Below are 24766 nucleotides of genomic sequence, written 5' to 3'. Positions count from 1 at the left end.
CATTCATCCATCCTATTTTAATTTAATTATCAGTGTTGAAAAAGAACAGAAGTCTTATTCCTACATTTATTCATCACTTTATTAAGTTACTAATTTAATTTTATGGTCAAAGTGTATTAGCGAGACGGTGATTCATCTGTGTTTTCTTAAGACCACAGCTTGTAGCGATATTGAATTATATATCTTTCACAGCAGTCATGTTGACATGACACCTGGGTTCACCTATTTTTGACTGCAGGGATGAGCCTTAATTACTGTCAGTAGTAAAACAACCCTTGATGTGTAATGTTGCATTCTAGTCAGCAGACGTCTCCACCCACCGGTCTGAAGAAGCAGCTCTGTGGATTCCTTCAGCTCCTTTAGCTCCACCTAAGCATGTGCATATTAGCAGCGCTATTGTGCTCTCTCTATGAATGTGTATGTGTGGGTGCATAGTGACTGAGGGGGGCTGTTGTGTAACAAAAGCAGTACTCCCCAGAAGTTGATTCTGTTCATCTGGACATATGGAGCGTATTCAGTGGGAGAAACGTTTCATCACTTATCCAAGTGACTTCTTCAGTCTCAGCTGACTGCAGCTTTCCCCAGTCTTATAAACAGTATATTTGCATAATGACTGAAACTAGCACCACTGAAGGAACAATGGGCTGGGAGGTCAGTTCCTTGACCTCAGTAGTACTGGTAATATAAGGCATGTTATTTCTGACCTTTTAGTAGGCTACCCCATCTAAAACTTAAAATTAAAAAAGCTACATAAATAAATATATAGATTTTAGGTTACCTCAAAATATAATAGGTAGAAGATTTTTTTTTTTTTTAAGTAACAAAAAAACAAAACAAAACAGGATGAACTCAGTTTTGCTTTTTTTTGCCGAATGCGCTAGTACTAGTATGTCTTCTGTGGGAACCTACTGCACATATGCTTTCACCTTTAGTGTGGGTTGTTTACGTTTGCGGTTGACGCGCCACCTGGTGGTCAGCAGTGTGCACACCAAATAATTAACAGTGTAATTTCATGATCATGTATGGTTGGTTAACAGCATTATGGCAATGATAGGATTGCCAACTGAAGATGAACTGATTTTGAATCTATCATTGTTTTATTTCAGATTCATTTGCAGCACAGTGGAAAAGTGTCATTTTGGGGGGTTAAAACGTTTTTTAAAAATGAGGTAAGGACAGAAGTAGAAGACTTTAGGCATGTTTACAAACCTGTGTCGTGCATATTTTCTATGCATGTGCTGTATGCAGGCCTGTTGCCTACTATATTGGACTTTTGTGGATGCAATATTATCATTATTTATGTAGCGAGATAAAAAGTGAAACACAGAATAGATGCAGAGCTATATGAATGTGGCTATAAAGCACTGCTGAGGACCATTCAGATCCATCACTGCAGTTAAACACACAAATGTTGAAGCAGCAAGGTTTAAATACAGATCTGGAGCGCCCTCCAGAGGGCAAATCTTTGAATGTACCTTTACCAGCATATACAATAAGAGGAGTGACACTGTTTTTCCAGAAAAAAAAAAAAAAAAAAAAAAAAAGTTAGTTGTGAAATATTGAGTTCCTGCATTGCGGGGGGAAACAATGTGGGTGCTGTATATGATAGGGAATGTAAATACTCATGGTTTATATTTACCTGAAAACTGACATAAATGTACAGCTCTTATTACTTATTTATCACAGTATCTCACACACAGTGAAGTAGTCCAACTATATTTTGCACTTTTACCTCATTTAAATTATAATAATGTGTATTTACCGCAATAACCAGTTCAACTATAGCAACGATCCTTGCAGCATTCTGGGAAATTACCGACAATCAAACAATCCCCTATGAGCAAGCACTTTGAGACAGTGGGAAGGAAAAACTTCCTTTTATCAGGAAAGAAATTCCAGGCTCATGGGTCATGGTTAGCTGTCTGCTGTGAACAGCTGGGGGCTGAGGGGAAAATGAAAAGAAGAAAGAGAAAAGAAAAAGGAAAAAAGAGCACAAGGCGACAGGACAAAAGACAGAGTAAGGAAGAGAGTATAAAAAATTTAATGACATGCTGCAGCGGTATATAAAAACAGACAAAAGCAGCATGCAGAGAAGTGCTCAGGGCGTCACATAAAATCCTGCGTGAGTTTGAACCTATATAACTAAGGGATGCTTCAGGGATGCTTCATTCTTAACTATAAGCTTTATGAAAAATGAACGTTTTAATCCTAATCTTAAAAGTGGAGAGGGTGTCTGTCTCTCTTATCCAAACTGAGAGCTGGTTCCATAGAAGCAGGCCCTGAAGGCTGAAGCCTCTGCCTCCATTCCCCGGTACTCTATTAGGCTATGATATTACTAGGTATTTAAGATATGATGGGCCTGGATTATAAAGGAGGCAAAAAATGTTAAATTCAATTCTGGGTTTAACAGGGAGCCAATGAAGAGAAGTCAGTGTTGAAGAAATATGATCTCTCCTTCTTCCCCATGTTAGTACTCGTTATAGTATTTTTGATTAACAGGATGATTTCTAGGGAACTTTCAGAAAAAACACTGATACTAATGAATTGCAATTGTCCAGCCTAGAAGTAATGAATGAATGAACTAGGTTTTGGCATCACTGCAAGACAGGATGTTTCTAATTTTAGATATATTGCACAAAAATGAATATACACATAAAATATTAACACAAAGACTGTCAGTTAAATCGCTATGTTACACACCATGTAATAACACTATTTAACACAATATTTGTCCATGTCTATTAAGGGTTATATCCTGACTGCCTTAAAGGCAGAAAAACTACTTCTTCTTTTTTTTTTTACTTTACTTTACTTTTGTGACAAGAACAATAGTATCTACAAATTTAACTAAAATGAATTATTTTTATGAATGGATCAAAGCAAAAAGCATCTTGATGGAAATTATGGATTTTTTTTTTTTTTTTTTTTAAATGGAACTGCTCATGATCCAAACGATTGCACCTACAGGACCTGTCAAACATGGCAGTGGTACTTTTATGGTTCATGTACACTGGAGTTTACCAGTGGTTTCATTGCTGATAATGAACTGAGGAGGTACACAAGAGGGTCTCTGTGTCTTACACTTAGTCATACATCAACATTCCAGCATTCAGCGGGGTAACAATATGAAAACAATTTTTAGCAGGGTATGTTATTATCAGTGAAGCTTGAATAAAATATAAGATTATACATCCAATAATCCAGAATCCTGAGGCAAAAACAAGGAGAAAGCAGTGATTACAGCATCATGTTATCTGAAAACAGTAGCCCAGTGGTGGCTCGCAGCAAGAAGGTTCTGGGTTTGAACCAAATCGGTTGGAGTTTGCCTGTTCTCCACATGCCTGTATGGGTTTCTTCCAGGTAGTCAAGCTTCATACAATCCGAACACTTGCACATTTGGTGATTCTAAATTGTGTGCAGGTGTATATTTTTGATTGTTGCTCACACAATTTTATCCCTGTTATGCAACCTTTCCATAATGCACCTTGCTTCTCACTTTACTCAATATAAAAGCTGTGGGCATGCACTGTCTTGAATTACACCCTGTTGTTCCAGTTTTCCCTTAGTTTCAGGTATTCAAGGACTGCAGGTGTGTTCTGTTTTATCAGCTAAATAGAACATTGTGAAGTGGTATTACCTAACAACTCAAACAATTTTGTCGCTTTTTCTTTTTACATGTTTCACACATCTATTTTTTAAATTATTTATCATGTATATTTGGAGTAAGTATGTCCTCACTGTAATATTTAACATAGTAGAATTTATAAATGAAGTCAGAATACAAGAAAAGAAACCACATGTAAAATTTAAGAAATGTTACCACCAAAACTTTTCCTCTTTTTCCTTCATCTTGAGCTTACTGAGCACAGTAAATAATACAACACACTGAAACAGCAACACAAAGGTACTATAAATGTACAACAAACAGTTCAAACTACATTTTCAGTTTAACAATGAAACTTTAAAAATCTGTTATCTTCTACAGAGAAAAAGGTATTTTACTGAAACGTATCTGATTGATGATCGGTTCCAGTGATCGATCAGTTTTGCTTGAGAGGCTGTTTTTCTGCCTTAAGCAGCTTCTTCTTTTTTCCACAGGAACCCCAAATAAAAAGGCAGAGTTTCAGAAGATCATTATGTTTACTCAGAGAGTCTCTCTCATCTGGTATTTGGTAGCTGGACACTGACCAAATGATGTTTAGAGTTGTTTGCCTAATGAACTTAAACTGTATGTGACATGTATTCTTCGCTGCTGTAGTTGTATTTTTAACTTTTTTTGTTCAGTTTAAATAATATATGATCCCTGTATTTGTTCATCTCTATCATCTGGACTTTTTGTCTTCCGCAGTGTGTGCAAGTCTGTGAAAGTTTGAAATGCTTCATAGTTTGATGCTTTCTGTGATGTTGCAGAAGGCAAGTCCTTTGCTGGCGTGCACAGAAGCTTCAGTCTCTGGGTGGCAAAAGAGAAGTGCAGTTTTTGATTATTCAGCTGAACGATCATATGATCATATGTGTAACATTAAGTAACTGCCATCAAGGACAAGGTTTAAGGCTCGAAATCAATAAAAGGTACATTGCAGTTTCCCTGGGTTTTGTATTTCACTGTAGCCACAAATGACCTTCCTTCCACAAGGTGTACACTTTAATTTAAACAGTTAAGAGAGAAACAGGAACTTCTGACCTCATAATACTCATGTTACCCTAAATACAACTGAGTTGCTTAAGATGCATCCAGTGAAAGGATCAGAAGCTGTTTTTAGACTTTTAAGATTTTGTGACCATTCAAACTCTCTTTGTGTGATTTACCTGTCTCAGTGTTCCTGGAGTAATGCACACAGCATACAATATCCACAGAGGAACCATGAGTGTTGAGGAGAGCGTAAACAATCCTCCAATAGCGTATCCCCACCAGGGATATTCATAGGTGTTGTTGAATTTGAGTGGGGTGTATTTGATCAGGGAGAAGAGAAATGTGCACTGAAAACATAAGAGAAGAGCAGGCATGAACTTAAAGCCTGATTTGGATTCAAGAAGAGAAAATTCATATTCATGGGGGATTCATTTTGACATTATATGATGTAACACAAACACTTATAAGTAAGATTTAAACTTATACTCATTCACATGCATATACTTTGCTTCTGTAGCACCATTTGTTTCCAAACAATCCTGTTTCAGGCACGTCAAAACTTTAGGTACAGGTGACTGTGATTATATCCTGCGATTATATGTCTATTTGATATAAATTGGTTTTAATTAGACATAATTTTATAACTACTTAAAACATACATGTATTTTTGATCCATTCGCAGCTGAAATGAACATTTTTTAAAAGCTTTTTATTAAATCAACTGAAGTCACATTAGACATGTACACATAATAATATTTCACCAGCTGTGTGAAGCTAAAAATTTTCTGTCACATTTATGCTGTCACAGTGGAAAATACTCCTCTGAAATAAGGTCAACATCTCAAATATGAGATGTTGAGATACTCACCTCTTGTTTAACTCTATGAGTTAGCTTAAATAGAGGGTGGCCTGAAAGAGAGAGGCTCTAAAATGGTTTGTTCCAGAAAAAGGATGAAGTAAGGGGCTGTACTAGGAAGCAGTAAATCCTAAAACAAAAGTTTATTTTGAACTGTGAATCATGCAAAGCTACTCCAGAGTAGCCCAAAACTAAACTATGGCGCTAAAACTAAACTATGGAGCATAATAGATCCTCTTTATAAATGCAACTCAAATGACATTAAATGGCTTCGAGTTGCTATGCAGTGTCAAAGTGGAACTGTTTTCCATCTGGTTAAGACATAGACTAGTCTTAGAAGAGAAGATTCTGACAGGTTTCAGGTACACTCACTTAACAGCATTTCACAACATTTCTAATACTTACAGTACAGATAGCTGGTGTGAAGTACTGCCAACAGTATTTCATAAAAGGCCATGGTCGATATCCAATCATGTCCTTTATATTGTCGTACTGACGATCTCCACCTACAGAAAAAAAACATTGTTAACTATTTGAGTGTTTCCTCACACACACAAACATAATACCATATACATAATGCCAAAAAATTGATTTTGTTCATCTGGATGTAGCATTTTCAGTCACAAAGTCCAGGTGAAAAGAATCAACTTTTTGGGATTTCCTTACCTGGATGGATCATGCATCAAGACATATGTCTAATGCAAGTTCTGTATTGTGCTTCACTTTCATTTGACAGAAGTTAAAATGAAAGTGAAGGCCAGCTTGGAATTTAATACATCGGTATATATTAGAGCCATCCAAAAGTTGCAAATTTTACCCAAGTGGCAACCTGTAGAACTGCTGTTCTTTGAGGCTAGCTCCGAAAGCGAGTCAGTCCCCATAGACCCCAATGTTAAAATCTCCAGTTTTACACCAGAGATAGATTTTGATATTTCTAGCTAATTTTAACTATCAAAAAATCTCGAGAGCGAGTGATCTTTTTCTCTGCTATTTAAGTTTTATGAAGAATTAAGAAATAAAGTCATATGTGCATAATTAAACGTGTGGCTGTTTTGTGAAACGTGGCTGTCTTTTTTTTTTTTACTTAAAGTATTCAATTATTTATTTATAGTAAATTAATGAAGCACCTTCCAATCAAGCTAGCTCTATAGTGTTGTGGTAACCTGATAAATTCACAGTTTTACCCTTTCTGCCAAATACAATCACATACGTTTAAAAAGCTAACATGGTGACAGCTAGATCGGCAGATTTGAGGTTTTAGATAGTACACAAACCAATGAATGACTTTACAGTATTTGGTCCATTTTTTAAATATAGTGAATGATTTGACCAAGTTAAAACTGCTACTTACCGTAGACCCATCCTATGCAGACAGACTGAAGAATAGCAAAAAGTAGGAGGGTCATCCCACTGCAGGCATAGTAGTCAAACAGCTGGAAAATATAAAGGCCTCCCTACAAATATATAGAAACAAAATATATGACTGCATCTATAACTATAGATTCACCATACCAAAGCCATATTCTGAAAAGATAGTCCATATAAAAGCAGAGCAAAACATGATCAGGTGTGTCATTCTTGTGAATACGGCCCGTAACTTAAAAATTCTTCTGTTGAATGAGATGCATGCTAAGTTTAGTTAATCTACTATGTTTCTCTCTGTTATGGCTTCACCTGTGAATTCCTTATGTTTTTATAGTTGAAAATATTCATTTTTAAATTGATTTATTTTTTTAATTACATTTTTAATGATCAAGAAAATCTGAAAACACTCACCTCTGTCACCATCACAAGGCCTACGAGGAAGCTTCCCACATTAATTCCAAGAAGAAGGAGTTTACGGTGACAGTTGTTTTGAAAAAAGGAAGGATACATGTCTGAGATTGTTGTGACCAGTGCCTCTTGATATACAAACTGCGGTGATGGGAGAGATTATTTCGTATTACCACAAAGGAAATGACTCTAAGATGTACATGACAAATAGATTGGTATTACCTCACTATCTAATCCCAGAAAGATGACCATGATGAAGAAGAAAATCGCCCAGAGCTGAGGAAGCGGCATTAAAGCCACAGCACGAGGATAAGCAATAAATGCCAATCCAGGTCCTGCAAAAATGGAAGCAAAATATAGTCGTTTTCTCAGACAGCTCTTAACAGTATCACTCTGGATTTCCGTCCATACCTGATTCAGCTACCATCGATATATCCAAACCTTGTTCTTTTGCCATGAAACCAAGCACAGAGAAAATGGCGAAACCAGCTACAAAACTGGTTAAACTGTTTAACAGGCACAGGTAAACACAGTCTCTGTAGGTGAAATTTTTCAAAGGTGAGAAAACAAGCAAATTACAGTAACTACAAATGTAAAGGAAGAATTCCTACAAACCTGTAGCAGTTGTTGTTGTACTTGTTGTAGCTTCCCAATGATGTCAGAACCCCCGTGCAAACTCCATAGGAGTAGAAAATTTGGCTGCCCGCATCCATCCATACCTGAGGCATTTAAAGTCATTTTGATTGGTAAATATGCAAGTGTTCAAAAAATTGCATTTACATCATACTAACTGCTACTAGTAGTAAAAGTTCAATAATCTGCCAAGTTATCCAAAAACTAAATTACTAAAAGTATTTGCAAAACACCACAGATGTTCCTGATCCTTGAATTTACTGGAATCTGTTGCTCAGTTAAATTCTTTGTTGAAAAATAAGAACAAATACATATATTCTCCACTGACAGAGAATAGCATTGGTACACACACTCTTTTCAGGTCATCTGGTAATCTTCAACCTCATTACCACTGAAATAAAAAATAAATAAAAACTAGAATGCTGTGTAAAAGTTGGATAAAAACTAAATTATGTCATTGTTGAGTACAGGGCTGTACACAGTAAGTGCAAAAACATCATATCTGTGGTGAAACATGTTTACCAGCATTTCCATCTCCCCCCTTTTTTAACTACATGCAATTATAAATCGCAAAAGACCTAAACCTATGAAATCACCATCAGCCATTTTTGTGTTTAATGATAACTGCCAAATGTTATCTCGCTAGCAATGTGACATGGGAAAACATGCTATCTAACCTTCGGTATAATTTTAAGCATGCTTAAAATAGAATTGCCGAACTCCAACTTGGGCTACTTCACCACAATGTTTTTGCATTATAGGAAAAAAGCAAATACTTCTTTAAAAACATATATTGTCAAACAAAACAGCACAAGAGAATGTACCTCAGGATCAGTGAGACGGGATGGATCTGGGTAGAGGTAGAACATAATTCCATCTTTGGCTCCAGGTAATGTAAGGCCACGAACCAGCAACACCACCAGCATCACAAATGGAAATGTGGCAGTGAAATACACCACCTTCAATACAAGCAACAGTCAGTATTTGTTTAAAAAAAAAAAAAACGACTTAGATGCTTCATAGAAGAAAAGTTTGAATGAAATGAAAAATTAGTATATAAAGTATGTTCTGCACCTTTCCTGTGGTCTTCACTCCATTCCAGATACAGAAATAGCACAAAACCCAGGCAAGAAGAAGACAAAGGGCCAGGTCCCAACGGATATTCCCAATGTTATCTATTCCGTCAGACAGGCCCAAGATTCTCCTCCTGTTACAAAGTTTATACAGACGTTTATATATAAGCTTTCATATATGAATACTTTATAAGTCTTATGGTATGGTCCAAATTACCATACTTACTCCCAGAATTCAACAACTGAAGACACACTCTTTCCATTTGGGTCCACAGGAAATGTTTGATTGTGACTGTGTTCAAAACAGCCATCTTGCATGAAAAAATAAGCAGGCTTGTGAAATGCAAATAACACATGCATGATGCAATTATGTGAAATGAATACAAGATAAAATCTTAGTACTTGTGTTCCAACTGTTGTGACAGCTCGCCCATGGAAGCTCAGCCCTGAACGATGAAAACAGGTAGAGAAACGCCCAAGCCAGTATGATGATGTAATACATACCGGTGTACAAAACAACCACTTGGCTTCCGTAACCTAAACCTATTAAGAAATAGTGCGATGAACAATATCAGTTTTTATTTTATTCTAAAATCCCTTCAACCTTAGACTTTAAAAGTTCATCTGTGTTTTAAAAAAAATAATCTGTACAAATATATAAAAATACAATAAAGTTGCGCTATGGCTTTTTATTTAGGTCACATACACAACAACAATTTTGATGTCCTTACATTTGTTCTAATGTAATTTTTATGTTTGTATTAGTATTGTACTTTCTACTCCATTATATTTCAATCCATTCATCAAACAATGTTCTTAATTGCTTATCCAAGGGTTTCCCAGCTGGCATAAGGCTAGAAGTTGGGTACGCCCTGGTCAGGTCACCAGTCTGCCTGCCTTTCAGAGATTCATAAACATATGAAATATACTATCCCTAGGGTTTACATTTAGTGATGCTGAGGCTAACACGCCATGTCACAAAGTTTATCTCAGACCCATTTTCTTGACAATGCACTCAAATGGCCTTTACAGTCATCGGGTCTCTATCCAATAAAGCACATTTGAGATGCCTGATGTTATCAAGCCAAAATGGATCAAAATCACAGAGGAATGTTTCCAGCACCTTGGTGAATCTATGCCATGAATAATTAAAGTTGGTCTGAAGGTGAATGGGTGAAAGAAAAAATCACAAAAACACCCACCTTCAAACAGTGGACAGATTTTTCTCCAACATGTTATTCCACCCTGACTGGTGTACTGACCCAAAGATGTCTCCAAGAAGAAGAGTGGGATGCCACAGGTGAACAAAAATAAAACATAAGGAATGAAGAAAACCCCTTAAAAACAAATAAACATCAGTAATTATTGATAACATCTACGAAATGTGTATACACTGTATTGCTCAATGTGTGCAATTAGTATTGTTTTTGTTTTTTCCATGCTGAATTCAATCTTTAACTTTGGCAATAAAGGCTACATCTTTGTTTTCAAGATGAACATAACAACAACAATTTACCTCCTCCGTTTTTGTAGCAAAGGTATGGAAACCTCCAGACATTCCCCAGCCCAATAATGTGCCCAGCTACTGCCAGGATGAACTCCAGCTTATTGGCCCACTGCTCTCTCTCTGGAGCTTTGGACTGGGTATGTCCCAGTCTGTTCCCAGGGTTCATCACATTCATTTTCACAGTGGATTTTTGTTTTTGGTCCATTTCAGCCCTTTAACGATTAAGTTTGTGTATCTCAATATCTTCTAAAATAATCAAAATACATAGAATGTCAGCATCCAGTATACTCACTGAAACTCAGTGCTGTTTAAAGAAGGCCAAAAGAAAAAACTCACCTTTCACCTTAGGATACAAAATAAGAGTCATGTAAACTGAAAATGCCACTGATTGTGTCACTAATTTTCTGTCCAGTTCTTGTTATATCTCAGCTTTTTCTCCCTTTTCTCCGTCCTTAAGAATGGTTTCTTGACACGCACCCTTCCACTGAGACCATTTCTGATGAGGCTTCAGTGATCAGTAAATGGATGAACAGAAAGGCCAGATGCGCCTCTTAGGTCCTATGTCAGGTCTTTGCTAGAATGTTCCTATTTCTTAAGGGCATGACTTTCAGATACTAATTGTCAGCTAAAGATATTTTTTTTAGGTCTGCCATTTCTTGTTTTGTCCTGAACTTTTTTTCCCCCATTTTTTAAGGATACATTAAACAGATATGCCAAGTTTTTAACTAAAAGCTCTGTTGGTGTGAAAATACTGTGTTATCTTTTATATTTTTCATAGATTAGACTAAAGAAATGCTGTCTGGTATGTGTAGAAACATCACTGGTTCATCCCTGAGTTGGGTGCCTTTTTATGCCTTAATACGTTCATGTTAAGTGGTTTAAAAACATTGCTGTGAAAATGGCCCGGACTGAAATTGAGGGAAAAAGCAACCAATGTCCAAAGATAAACTTTGAAAGACCTTCAGAAAACCTGGTGAACTATTGTTCAAGACTATTTTAAAAAATAGTCTTGAAGTAAAAATTAGTGGAAACAAATGTAGTTGTTTCAGCTGGACATCAGAATAGAATAGAATAGAATAGAATAGAATAGAATAGAATAGAATAGAATTCAACTTTATTGTCATTGCACATGTCACAGGTACAGGGCAACGAAATGCAGTTTGCATCCATCCAGAAAGTGCTTTAGCCGTGATATAGATATATTACAATATATATTAGCAATAATATAGATGTGTAAGTATATTACAGAAATGGGTCTATTATGGTATGTTATAATGTACACGGTGTGAAGTATGTTATGAATATTCTATAACTATAAGTATGTACAGGCTGTAGTGAGTACAAGCTATGTACAGGCTATGAACAGGATATAAATATGAAATAAAAACTATACAGAAATCTGAGATATACAGTTATACAGACATACAGTTATACAATACATTATGGCTTTATCCTGGTCATCTTAGTGTTGGCATAAACTTAGGAATCATGTTAACATATATACAAAGACTTTCCAATTTTCTATTTAGAACAGCTCCAGTTTAGAGAATGCATGCATTGTATGCCTGCTCACTTTATTCTTATCTGTACTGAGCAACAACACAAGTACCTGAATATTTTTTACAAAGTTATAACTATTATATCTTATTCTTCCTTCAAGTTCAGTATCTTTTCTTCTAACTAATGGGATTGCAATAAACAGATTGCAAAGTATAGATGTAAAACAAGCTTAGTGGCATTATTTAACCAATTGTAAGAGTTTTAGCAACGCTTTAAACAAAAGGAAAACATAAACCAACATTTAAATAAGGAGACAGAGGTTATGCATGCTTTACCTTGAGCAGCTCAGGCTGTTTCCCCTTTAAAAGCCGTCTTCTGAAATAAAACACCTGCTTCTCTCTAGAAAGTATCTTTGGTAAAATGAGTTTCTGTGAGGAGTGGCCAAAGAGACTAACGCAGGCAGTCTTTTCTTTGGAACCAAGAGAGAACACTGACACACACACACACACACACACACACACACCTAGACACACGCACGTAGTTTGGCGTTGGTTTCTGTTTTGTGCGTTGGTCGAGATAAAGTAACTTTGGGGGGGGGGTTCGTCGTTATCTTTTTATAACAGGGTTACATGCAGCACATCTGTTTCCATCTTGTTGTTTTGTGAAATACATTCGAAACAATAGTTTTTATAATGATTAGTTTAACATAAATCAACAATAAATCTATTTTTGTTTTGCACAGCTGCAAAAGGTGGTGCTACATTATGGAATATGTGTTGTTAGTAATTTCAGAGAAAACTACACCTTCAGCTCAGTTCGAAGGCTACACGTGACAGGTTTTTTTCCCTCCTTTCTCTCACGTGACCTTTCGTAACAAGAGGACTAAAAAGAAGATATCATGTCTCAGAAAATAAACATCAGAGGAGTTGTTTTCACATCATAAATGTTGGTCTGAAATATAGTTATCTATGTAACTATGTGCGTACCTAAGATTCAGGTGAATAGCTGAATATTTGTTCATTGTTAAGTGTGAAAAACGTTGCTTGCATATCAGTAAGAATAATTTGCATTTAAAGTCTCCCACACGAAATGCAAAGCATTGCGGGAATTTTCAAATTAGATGACAGTTTAGTTTTTCCTGATATGGATCCACGGCTTTTGTGTGGCTTTTCAGTTCCTGGGTTTACTGTATTTTAGTCAGGAGTCTTACTTTTGATTCAGGTATATTAATATTAGCAGTAGTAGTCCTGCTCATGCTCAAACCCTAATTTCAGATTAAGTTACAAAATTGCAAGGTCTAATGCTACATTCTTTCTAGTGAAAACAGTTCTTGGAGACTGTAGTATGACAAAAAGAATTGCAGCCATGTGGAATGAATTTGTGATCTTCCCTTTGAAGCGGTTGGTTAAAAGACCAGGACAGTGTCAGTAATTATCTTCAAAGTGAGTATGGCACATTTTAACCGTAATACAATTTACTCAGTCAAGTCTCCTACTGGAAAGAGGTGTGCCAAATATTGAAACACTTGCAATCAGTTGCCAAAAGCAAAAAATGTAATGCAGTCTGGACAAACAGATAATTCCTACTTGCAAGGAAGCTGTCATCTTTTTGCTCTAATGTGGCTGAGCCATAAGTCTGCTTGTGTCCTGCACTTGGCTCTAACTGCCACAAGCCTGCAGTGATCTGTGACCATGGCAAAGGGGTTTTTTTTAAATATATTTTTGGCGATTTTAATCCTCCATATTCTCCCTGCTCACTGAGAGATGTTTTATCTAAACAGGACACATCTGAAAATCCCATACAAAATTAATCTTAAATGGCCTGGATTTGTATAGCACTTTACTAGTCCCTAAGGACCCCAAAGCACTTTACACATTCAGTCATCCACCCATTCACACACTGGTGATGGCAAGCTACATTGTAGCTACAGCCGCCCTGGGGCGCACTAACAGAGGCGAGGCTGCCAGACACTGGCGCCACCGGGCCCTCTGACCACCACCAGTAGGCAACAGGTAAAGTGTCTTGCCCAAGGACACAACGACCGAGACTGTCCAAGCTGGGGCTCGAACCGGCAACCTTCACGATTACAAGACGAACTGCCAATTCTTGAACCACGATCGCCCAATCTTAAGTTCAGTTGAGGGTATTCACACTGGAAATGTTAAAAGAAGAGATGGGGCATGAACTAAAGTCAGACAGTTTATAATGAAACAGTCTCCCCAACTTTCCCAAAGAAGAGAAGGAGCTTTGGTTAAAGAGTAACATCAAAATACTTCTGCTGTAAAGACAGTCATCACTCACACAAAGGTCACTTGTGAGGACAGTTGTAAGTCACAGAGAGGTCACATATCAGTACGCATTTTTAAACAGATCACAGATGTATAAATCTTTTTTTTCTATGTAATGGTCTAAGTGTACATTTTTATTTTTATCTGTGTAAAATTTTTAGTGATATAGTAAAATATAATTTCTAACACAGCATTAATGCTAACTTATACCAAGAAAAGCTTAACATTAGTGGGTATACAAAGGATTGAGCTTAAGACCTATTTTTATTTATTTTTTTAACTGTCTTTTTAATTTAATTATTTCATTCTAATGAGAAATGACCTGTTCAACAACAAGCCTGGGTCTATGATAGAACTATTTTTTAAATTTGAGGAATAAAGGATTCATTACCCTTAGTATTGTAAAAAAAAAAAAAAAAAAAAAAAAAAAAAAGAAGCTGATTTGATTAACTTTTAAAGAGAATTTGCGCTATTATTTTCTTTTAGCTACTCTATCAAGAGTTTTTCCAAACACCTACCGCCTCCTGGATGCTGTATTTTGGTCAGAAAGTGTTTTTGTGTTAAATACAAATAACATGTAAACATGAAGTGAAATTAAATACATATGTGCAAGAGCTTGATCAAAAAGTGAGACTGGTCCTGTTAAATCAGGAGACAGCTGTGTTTCTTTGAACTCAAGTAGCCCTCACTTTGAAATACGTTGCCAGTGATGATTCATTAACAACCCCAACAATGATTTGTCCAAAATAAATCTAGTGTGGTTAGTAAAGGCTCTTCTGCCAGGGACACACAGAAAGATGTTAGTTCTGTCTGAAGAGACAAGGTGTGTTTCAAACTGAAAAAGCAGGACTTCCACAAGTGACCTCAGAAGACGACAAACTGTGAGTATAAGATCCCAGTCCCCTTTTACTTCCTAGAAACTAAGCTCTTGCCACTCTAATGTTTCTAAAACTGAATAACTTTAACCTGCTTTAACCATCTTGAACCAACTTTAACCCATCATGTGGCCAATACACACTATGCAAATCATTTTAACTAATGAATGTAATGTTTTTTTTAACATTTTGAATAAAAGTAACACTTTTTGACAAATGTAAAGCTGTTAAATGATTGTTGTTCTGCTTCAGTTAGAGCTCACATTCAGGAAAATAAAAGTGCTTCTTGAGTTTGGATTAATTTTGTTCGATCTGGACTTAAATAGTAATGAAAAGCTGAGAATTTGATTTGAGTGATTTGATTTATTGAGAGTTAGGTGTTCATATAAAACACTATTTCTTAATGTACAACAACAGGTTTGAGGTTTTTTTATTCTGTTTATCCCGACAACACAAAATTTTTATATTGTGTTTCAGAACAGTCACTGTTTTTTTCTTCAGATAGCTTTCAGCACGCAAACCTCTCCAAATGTGTTCTTAAGGCACTAAATTAACAGTTTAGATGTGGCCAGTTTTTCAGGACTATATTTACAAATGTTCACCTAACACATAAGCTAAACAATCAATTACTAATTCACTGCAAATAAATATGAACACCCCTTTCATTACCAAAGAAAGGCCAGTAAGACAAAAGGCATTGTGTGTTTCGGGACTGTTGCTGTGCCCTGACTTCACAGCAGTCTGAACAGCTGACAGCTGTGGAGCTAAAGGGCCGGTTAGTGGAAAGTGTCCTGAGAAAAAACAAGAAACAAGGGCAGCGGGAGAAAATGACTAGAGGGGTGTATACTACACAATAGCAGATACTGACCTCATGTTTCCTAATCGTTAAACGGGGATTAAACAGGATGTGATGGCTCTGGTTTTCTATTTTACGGAGTTTTTCACATGTACTTGAGGTCACTGCTAAAAGAAAAAATGTTTAAAAAGCTGTTCTTAATTATTGGCTTTAGTCTTCCAAAATGACATTGCACCCTATCCAAGGTCACTTCAGTAGTGGGCATTAATTGGTACTTAAATGGTTTGATGAGTGACTCAACACCTTGTATTTCATGTATGTTGTATTTTCCTTTATTTATCAATTTATCAATTTATCATTCAAGCATTTCCTTGACTGACACCCCGGTATAAGAATAATTATAATAACTAAAAGAAAACTGAACCTAATAAAAACTATGTCTAAAGATTTCAAAAAGCAAAATCCATTCTTGAAACTTGGCTGAATTTTGAACAAAATTCCCATCTCCCATCTCAAGAAGGAAACCTGGCATGTCTCTAAAATGAGCTGGGAGCTGATACTGATACTATTTAAACCAGGGTTGGGAAGTAAACTTTCACAGAGACACACATGAGAAACTGTGACTGTTTTGAAGGGCCGCACCAATAATCTAACAGTGAGCAAAAGTGAGTTCAGCTTCACAACAGTTAGTTTTTCACGTTGCCTCTTAGGAAAACTTAATGATTAAACCCTGTATGGTTACAATTCCTTTTTTCTGACGCTCAATCAAAACAAACCTGTCTCCCTTTATACTCCCTGCAATAGGGAAAGTTTAAATCTTGGGATTTGCTTCACCTGTTGTTCATGCTATCGACCTCATGGTGGCGCTGACGCACCGAGAAGCAAACTCTGGCTTTCAGGATCAGAGTGCTGGTGCATTCACTGACGACGTAGACATATGATCCAAACAGAGGCACCTATGCAGCTTAGCATGGCTAACGTACAAACCAACCAGCCGCCTCCAGTTGCCTTTACTGAGAGGCCATGTGGTCTAGGGAACAGTCTCCGCCTCGTCAGTCAGAAACAACCCGCCCCTCCTTTCTCTGTCCCTGTGGTTTTGGTTGTCTATCATTGTCACCGCTCACACTGTCACTTCTCCACTCATGGACTCACTTACGGTCACTTCTAGGAATTGCACTTGTCTTGTTGAGACTGGAAGATCTGGACTATTAATATTTGACTCAGAAAGCTCCTGATGAGTTAACCCGGAATGGAAACATAAAGAATTACTGCAGACGTGAGCCAGTTTTTTCCTAGGTATTCCTTTACGTTATGTGAAGTTTTTCTTTATGCGTCTTCTTTGTTTTGATTGTGAGTGGACTCTTCTGCTGTTGTACTTTATCCTACAGTAAACAAATTTGTGTTTATAGCTGCAGTTAACCCTTAGAGCTTGTTGCTGTATAATGTAGGCCAAAGGTTACCGGTTACGCTGCAGCGAAGTTTAGTTATTTCCCCTTTAGCCTAACACCTCAGCTGCTCTGTGATCATGGCTACAAAAAGCTACCAAATACACCCACCACTTTTGCGCAAATATTGGAACAACTTGTATAATAATAAGCGCTGAAAGGGTTACTTGGACAAAACTGTAAAAGATAATGAAATTGTTTTTTCTTCTAGATAATGTTTGTAGCAGGTAGTGATAAATGAGTTTTTATTTTTTCTAAAATCAAAACTACTGTTATCAGTGTACAATGTGTATAGTGACAGTATGTATATATATATCCTCGTGTGCAGTTGGTATCTGTCCTGAAGTTCTGATCCTCTGGGAGGTCTGTGAAGTACCCTAGCTGTTCCTAGGACTTTTTGTGTGTCTGGAATCTGTTGCAGCCACTCTTCCAGCTGCTAACCCTCCTGTTACCACTGGGACCATTTTGGATGTTACCAAAGTGGTTCCAGGTACTTTAGTTGTTTCTTCAGCCCCTGGTACTTACTTATTTTTCTCCTTCTTTCTGATGTTGCTGTCCTCTGGGATTGCTGCATCTATCAGACCTGCGGTGTTCTGTTTCTTGTCAACAATCATTCTGCATATGGTTGTTTTGTCAACAGCTGCTTGTCTGTCAGAAACTCAAAGACCCACTGGGTCTGAGGCCTGTTATTTATTTAGAAACTGGGGACTTCTAATCCATATGTGGCACAGATGTTCTTGTAGACTTTCTCAGCCACTTGGTTGTTTCTCTCACTGTATCCTTGCATCTTAAATTCTGCTACTGTGCACTGGACGGTCTCTGGGGCATCTTTGAACAGTCTGCAACTTGGATCTTGTTGGTTGTGGCAGACTCCTGCTTTCTGTTCTTGTGCTGTCCTTTAAGGTGGCCTTTTCTAGGCAATATTAAGATTCTTTATTATCTGCCACTTCCTCTATCTGTGGATGCTACATGCCATGCAGCACCTTGGTCTTCCATGATACTTCCTTCTCCTCCACTGCTTGAAGCAGCACATCTTAGAGGGCCTGAGATACATCTTCCTAATGTATTCACAGACTGCTATGTTTCATCCTGGATGGTTCTGACACTAACTAATCATCGCCCTCCCTCTTTACATTGCTCATAGAGCCTCAGGATGCTGGACTCTAGAGATCTCCATAATTTGTGAGTAATTTTTGTTTTGACATCAGTAGCATCTATCTTCTCCTGTGGCCATTGTTTTTTTAATTCCAGCTGGGTATCTCATGACCTTTAGGGTGTATGTATTCATAGCTCAGATCCGTGTTTGACATTCATGGATCTTCACCAAAGTCTCTGTTGGCCTGTGGGATACCCAGATACTTGTAGCTGTCCTGTATCCCCACTATAATGCCCATTCCTCTTCAGTCAACACTACTCTCCCTTTCTTTGCAACCACTCAGCCATGCTTTTCTAATCCGTGTGCCCTCGATGTAGGTGGTGCATATATGCATATATCTCATTCTGTCACATTTGTTAACTCTTGAAACACAGATAAAGTTTACTTGGATGCATGGAAGGACTGATTAGATTTTAATGGTCAAAAGTCAATATAACTATGACCTCACACCTGTCCCATTCTTCTGAATGTAATATCTCGGGAACTACTGGAATGAGTTTTATTATGTCTGGCACAAATGTTCACTTGGACTTACTAAGTCCAAGTGAACACCAATTTGGTGGTGAAAGGTCAAGGTCAGGCTAAAGGGATTATGTAACATTTATTTTTAAATGGCCAAATGTCAGCTTCCATTTAGTTTTGTTTCATTGTACTCTCAATGTGAGGTACAAAGTGATATCAGTGCAAGTAAAGAAGACCATCATTAGGCAGGGAAATCAAAATAAACCTGTCAGAGGGAAAATTTTAATTTATGAAACAACCTGGAACATTCTTTCCATTATTAGGAAAAAAACAGCTTCACAACATGTAGCTAAGTCAGTAACACTGAGGAGATAAATGTATCATTCTCAAGGTCTACAATCAAGTGACGCTTTCAATAAATAAATAAGTAAATACAAAGTTTAAAATAAGGTACTGATAACACTTGAGCAAGAAGACCAGATTAGACTTTGGACATATGAAACAAAGGTTAACTTTAAGAGTACTGAACGAGCCAGGCCATGTTATCGGTTTAAAAATGATGCAGCTCATGTTCTGGCATGGCTTTCAGTTGATGAAGACAGAACTAAAGACAGGAAGACCCACAAGCAACTGAAAGCAGCTGCAGTAAACACCTTGGCAGAAACACAACATTCAGTGATGTTCATTGGTTCTAATCTTAATCCAAGCACTGGCGCCAAAGGATTTTCATCCAAGTATTAAAAACAGTCCCTATATTTATAATTTTGTTAGTTTGCCCAGTTAATTTTGAGTCAGTTGAAATGGGGGGCTCTGTCTAAAAATAATTGTAATTCCTAAACAGTTCATGGAAAATTCTTTACAAAATTTGTTCAGTTAAATCAGAATAGACTGAATCCAATCTGATTGGATTTAACATCCCCTGTCGTGGTGATGGAGGCAAAAAATTGTGTCCAAATACCCGTGGACGTTATTTTGTGAGAATGACTTTGGCAGATGCTTGATGGAAACTGCATACATACATATATGTATGTGTATATATATATATATAGAGAGAGAGAGAGAGAGAGAGATATTAGTGGATAGTATAGTAGTGAATCAGGTGAATATTATGTCTGACTACACTGTAGCTTTTCTATAAACTATAAACTTTCTATTATCTTTGATTTTCTTTTTACAGTAAATAAAGTTCTTTCAAAAACATGTGTTTTACTATTCTCAAAGACATAAATATTATTTAATGTTTAATGTTCAAGCAATGTTTATTTGCACTTTATAGTTGATAAAAGTATTTGTACACATGCTGTGGCCTGGAATCTGTTTAAGCAATAGTGTCAGCCCCTTGAGTAACTTCCACCCAGGTTGTTTTTAAAGTCCAGGTCTATAAAAAAATAATCACAGCACACACGATGACTTCACTTTGGTAATGTTGCTGAACTATGACTCAGCTGAGCTAACAGTCAGAAGGGCGGTGCTGACAAACACCACATAAAGTTAGAACATTAGTTTTCAGCAGTTTGCAGTGACGTCACTAACTGAACAGAGAATTAAGGGAACAAAACTAACTGATAAATTAGTCCCACTGAATGTTTAATCCCATCACTAAGTAAAACTATTATCATAAGACAGGCTAACACTTGTTAGGGAGTTAAAGTTGGCGTGAGTAGTATTATCTTCCTTTTATCTCTGTCTCTTCTCAGAAATGTTGCAGAGAAGGCAAAAGAAGACAGAAAGAAGTTATGCGAACCATTAATTTACACCGTGTTATTATTTTATAGTCAATGCTATATAATCTTTTATTAATGTTAACTGAACCAGACCTATGATTGGCAGCGATCTGCCACAACCTATTGGAGTGAGAGAAAAGAGATGAGAAATATAAGGAACATTAATGCAGTAGCAGCATATGGATTTATATGAAGTAAAAGAAAAGAGTTGGATAGTTCTCAGTCTGTCATGGGAAGTCTGGGCTGGGTTATCTATGGCATGAATAAGACATCGTTCAGGGTCATTCAGTCTGGACCAAACTAGAAACTTATCAAAAAGGAAGAGTGCTGTGCTTTTGCTTATCAGACATTTTGTAAAATTATAATATGGTAGCTGAGCAGTTTTCCCCCCATTGATATATGCCTTAGTTCAGAGCCCAACACCAAAATATGGATCCCTTTTGGATCACATGGCTTCTCTGAGTAAAAAGATGCTTCAAGTTGAACTCATCAACTAATCTGGACAACAAAGAACAAACTAAAGGTGTGAAAACAGCCACACAGTCCTCACAGTGCTAAAATCTGCACAGCACCCTATGTATCAGAAAGGCACACATGTTCTGTTTCAGCCTTACAGCCTTCTAGTTAAAAGGCCCGTTACTACAATTCTGTAAATTCAGATTATGTCAGAGCTAGGTGTCGTTCATCTACAATTGTCTAGCTTTCTGCATGCACACTCATACCCAACAACCAACACTTACATTGCAAGAAGTTAAACTTGATTTCAGGTCATCTAGAATTGTCCATATTGTGACATATCTAAGAGAACTGACTGCAAAATATTAAACATTTTTTATCAGAATATACATGACTGTGAGCACAATATGAAAAAATTGATTTTATATACATTTCATAATAATTATCGACATATCCACTTATCACACACATTTGTTTACTCAAAAATAACAATGTTGACATTAGCCAGGAAGATTAGGTTTTAGTATCCATAGTGATTAGACAAGCTTTCCTATACACAAGCTTTAAAGACTATAAAGCTTTTCTTTTGCTATTCTAGTGTTTACCTGCCACATAAAAGCAACACATACTATAATTGCCATATTCCAGCATCCAGTGTTAGGTTTTTTCTCTTGGTTGGCTCATTAAATGATCCATAAAATACTTTAGAAAAGCTGTTTTTTGGCATCTCAGCATTTGAACCTTCTTACTACTGTCGTAGCACACATATTTTCCAGTCTGCCTGCTTCACTCCCACATCAAATCCTAGCCAGCCACACAAAAGCAACATTGATGAAAAGATTTATTCTCATACCAAGCTGCACCGACCCTTTTCTGGCCTAATGTAGCAAGACTGCTGGCATTGTGCTGATAATGAACGGTAATGTCCTGTAATTAACTCACATCACTATTCCTGAAGTGATTGGTGATTTTGTTATTGTGTGGCTTACTTGGAACTGATGTGTGCAGATAACCAGATGGTCTCTGGAATATCAAAGTTTGCGCCTTCCAAATCATCTGTTTTGGTCAAAAATGTGATCAAATGTACCTAAATGGGCTTTCTTCCCTTCTTGTTAAAGGATAATGGATAACCCCCATGATCCAGATGTCAACTTCAAGCTGGATATAGGCACAGCCCAACCTGAACCCACCATCCATACGAGAGGACAGTGGTCTAGCAAAATTGAGTTCCTCTTGGCTGTTGCTGGACAGATCATAGGGCTAGGAAATGTCTGGCGGTTTCCTTACCTATGCTACAAAAATGGAGGAGGTGAGTATCAAAATAGTGAACAAATGTAGACACTATGTTGTGCTGTGGCTGTCTACCTATTTAGCTCCTCTTTTTCAGTTTTACCGTCTCCAAATAATGAACTTGGGATCACTGGTTTGCAGAAAGCTGTTTTGAAGTCTTGAGCTTCCTTAAAGACCCCATAAGTTATAAGCTATCTCTAACAATGGGTGGTAGACTTTATCAGCAAGATGCATTGTACTGAACTGTATATATTTCTACTTAATGGTTAAAAGGTTTAAATTAAACACATTCTCAGAATCTCTTTCAGTACAACTTTCAGTTGAATTCAGGTTTTTTCAATTCAGTTTTATTTATGTAGCAACAAATCACAAAACATTCACCTCAGGGAACTTATATTAACTTATATTGCAAGGTCAAGACCTTACAATGTTAGAGAGAAAACCCCAACTATCAGACGATCCCCTGTGAGTAAGCAATAGGTGGTAGTGGGAAGGAACTCCATTTTAACAGGAAGAAAGCAGCAGAACCAGACTCAGGACGGGGCATCCATTGGCCTCAGCTGGTTTGGGGTGATGGTAAAGAGAAAAGAAAAAAAGGGCTTAAGGAGACAGAACAAAACACAAACTATAGAAGAGAGAAGATAAACTTGCTCACTGTTCACTGTATCGTGGCAGGTCGCCCAGCATCCTGATTCTATAGCAGCATAACTAAGTGATAGTTCAGCAGCCATCCCCATAATTATACATATTTTTTTTAATGTTAATGTTAATTAGCTGATTACATGAACTTAGCTACAGAGCCCAACATCACTGTTTATATTAAGCTGTTAATGTTTCCTTTGGGCCTTTTAAAACTCTAATTTGGAGGAACTGCATTTCTGTGTCAGCTTCCCTTTTGTTTATTTCTGTATACTGTAACTAAGCCAAATTTTATATTTTAGTCCAAAATATATTAAATTAAGAGAACTCAAAGGAACATAATCGACACAGTTACTTTAGTTTGTTTTTCATTTTTAATTCTATTTTAGCTGCATTTGTTTAAAAATCCTGTCAGTTTGACATTTGTGTAGAGTGGCAGAGAAAGATCGTTTTAAAGGAATTTACATCATAGTTAGGAAAAGATGCTCAAGTGAATCCATCCAGTTTCTTAACTTTTTATCCAATTCGGGGTTGCAGGGAGTCTGGAGTCTATCCCAGCTGTCACTGAGAGAGAAGCAGAATGCATCCCGCACATGCTGCCAGATTATCACAGGGCTAACACAAAGAGACAACCATTCATGCTCACATTCACACTAGTCACCAATTAACCTAACAAGCATGTCTTTGGACTGTTGGTGGAAGCCAGATTACCCGTAGGGCAATGTTTTCCCTCTGGCACGCAGGCACAAAAAGAACATGCAAACTCCACACAGCGAGACAAAGCCTGGAGTATTTTTACTATTTCCCAAAAAACTTACACTTGGAAGAAAAGTATTTCAGAAAGTAGCTAAACACAAATTAAGAACCACATATCCAAAAAGAAAAAATAAAATGTCAACACATCTACAAGCTGAAAAAAATAACAAAACACAAAATAAGTTTTAAAAGAAAGGTCTTTTTTAAATGAACTAACATAATGTCTATCTTATTTAGAGATTAGATGCAAAGTAAGCCAGTGTTGATCTCCCATGGGATTGACCTGTGTCAGTGTGATAACCCTGGATTATTAAAACAGTTGAATCGATCAATACAAACAACTTATGTGGTGCAACTTTGGATTTTATCCAGGGGTGTTCTTCATCCCATACATACTCTTCCTCTTCGCCTGCGGCATACCCTTGTTTCTGCTGGAGACGTCTCTTGGCCAGTACACAAAGCAGGGAGGGATTACCTGCTGGAAGAAAATTTGCCCCCTTTTTGAAGGTAAAAATCTCTCTCTTTGAAAAAAACCAAAAAAATTTAAAATGTGTGACCATTTCCACCAAACATCTGAGCACATGACTGAAACAGCTACTAGTCTGAAAACAAATTATGTTTTATCACTTTATTATATTGACTACATGATTTTTACATGTTTGGAAGTTTTCATTTATCAGACTACCAATAAAGAAGAAAACACAAGTTAAGATCATACTGTATGCTAACAAGCTATGACAAGGCCTTTAATTAAGTAATGAAGCTGAATCTAATTATAAATAAAAAAAACCTGTGGAAAATATTAGTATGTTTTTAAATGCACATTTTAATCACAAACTGCACATTTTACTCACTCACATTTATCTGCTGTTGTAGCATTTGATGAGTTTTCAATGAAATTATGAAT

At 36.9% G+C, this 24766-nt stretch overlaps 2 protein-coding genes across 11 annotated transcripts in view; one reads left to right on the top strand and one right to left on the bottom strand.

The window, feature by feature from the left end:
- Positions 1–3742: 3742 nt before the first annotated feature.
- On the bottom strand, positions 3743–12496 carry slc6a22.2 (solute carrier family 6 member 22, tandem duplicate 2). 6 transcript variants are annotated; one of them, XM_005453561.4, is made up of 15 exons: positions 12308–12496; positions 10482–10718; positions 10168–10302; positions 9368–9508; positions 9192–9276; positions 8967–9099; positions 8717–8851; positions 7875–7978; positions 7671–7795; positions 7482–7594; positions 7263–7400; positions 6838–6940; positions 5892–5992; positions 4807–4977; positions 3743–4450 (listed from the first exon to the last, which is right to left on the bottom strand). In XM_005453561.4, exons 2-15 carry the CDS (start codon positions 10675–10677, stop codon positions 4286–4288), a joined length of 1845 nt encoding a protein of 614 aa, XP_005453618.1. In that variant the 5' UTR covers positions 10678–10718; positions 12308–12496; the 3' UTR covers positions 3743–4285. The 6 variants fall into 6 exon arrangements, with proteins under 6 accessions (XP_005453618.1, XP_005453619.1, XP_025763372.1 ...); XM_005453562.4 differs by having other exon boundaries at positions 10482–10684; XM_025907587.1 differs by lacking the exon at positions 10482–10718 and having other exon boundaries at positions 12308–12492.
- Positions 12497–15019: 2523 nt separating this feature from the next.
- Positions 15020–24766, top strand: part of LOC100706029 (sodium- and chloride-dependent GABA transporter 2) — a 23093-nt gene continuing 13346 nt past the window's right edge. Inside the window, exons 1-4 of one of the 5 annotated variants that reach the window (XM_019359197.2) lie at positions 16979–17207; positions 18521–18558; positions 22293–22483; positions 24232–24366. In XM_019359197.2, the coding sequence (XP_019214742.1) occupies positions 18530–18558; positions 22293–22483; positions 24232–24366 (355 nt within the window). In that variant the 5' untranslated portion in view covers positions 16979–17207; positions 18521–18529. Of the gene's footprint in view, positions 15142–16978; positions 17228–18520; positions 18559–22292; positions 22484–24231; positions 24367–24766 lie in introns of those variants that run through there. The other 4 variants (XM_019359196.2, XM_003448411.5, XM_005453565.4 and 1 more) reach the window with 4 other exon arrangements.

Source organism: Oreochromis niloticus, linkage group LG5 (genome assembly GCF_001858045.2).
Source record: "Oreochromis niloticus isolate F11D_XX linkage group LG5, O_niloticus_UMD_NMBU, whole genome shotgun sequence".
Taxonomy (NCBI): Eukaryota; Metazoa; Chordata; class Actinopteri; order Cichliformes; family Cichlidae; genus Oreochromis; species Oreochromis niloticus.
Note: the sequence above shows the minus strand (reverse complement) of the source record. Positions and strands in the feature narration are given on the sequence as shown.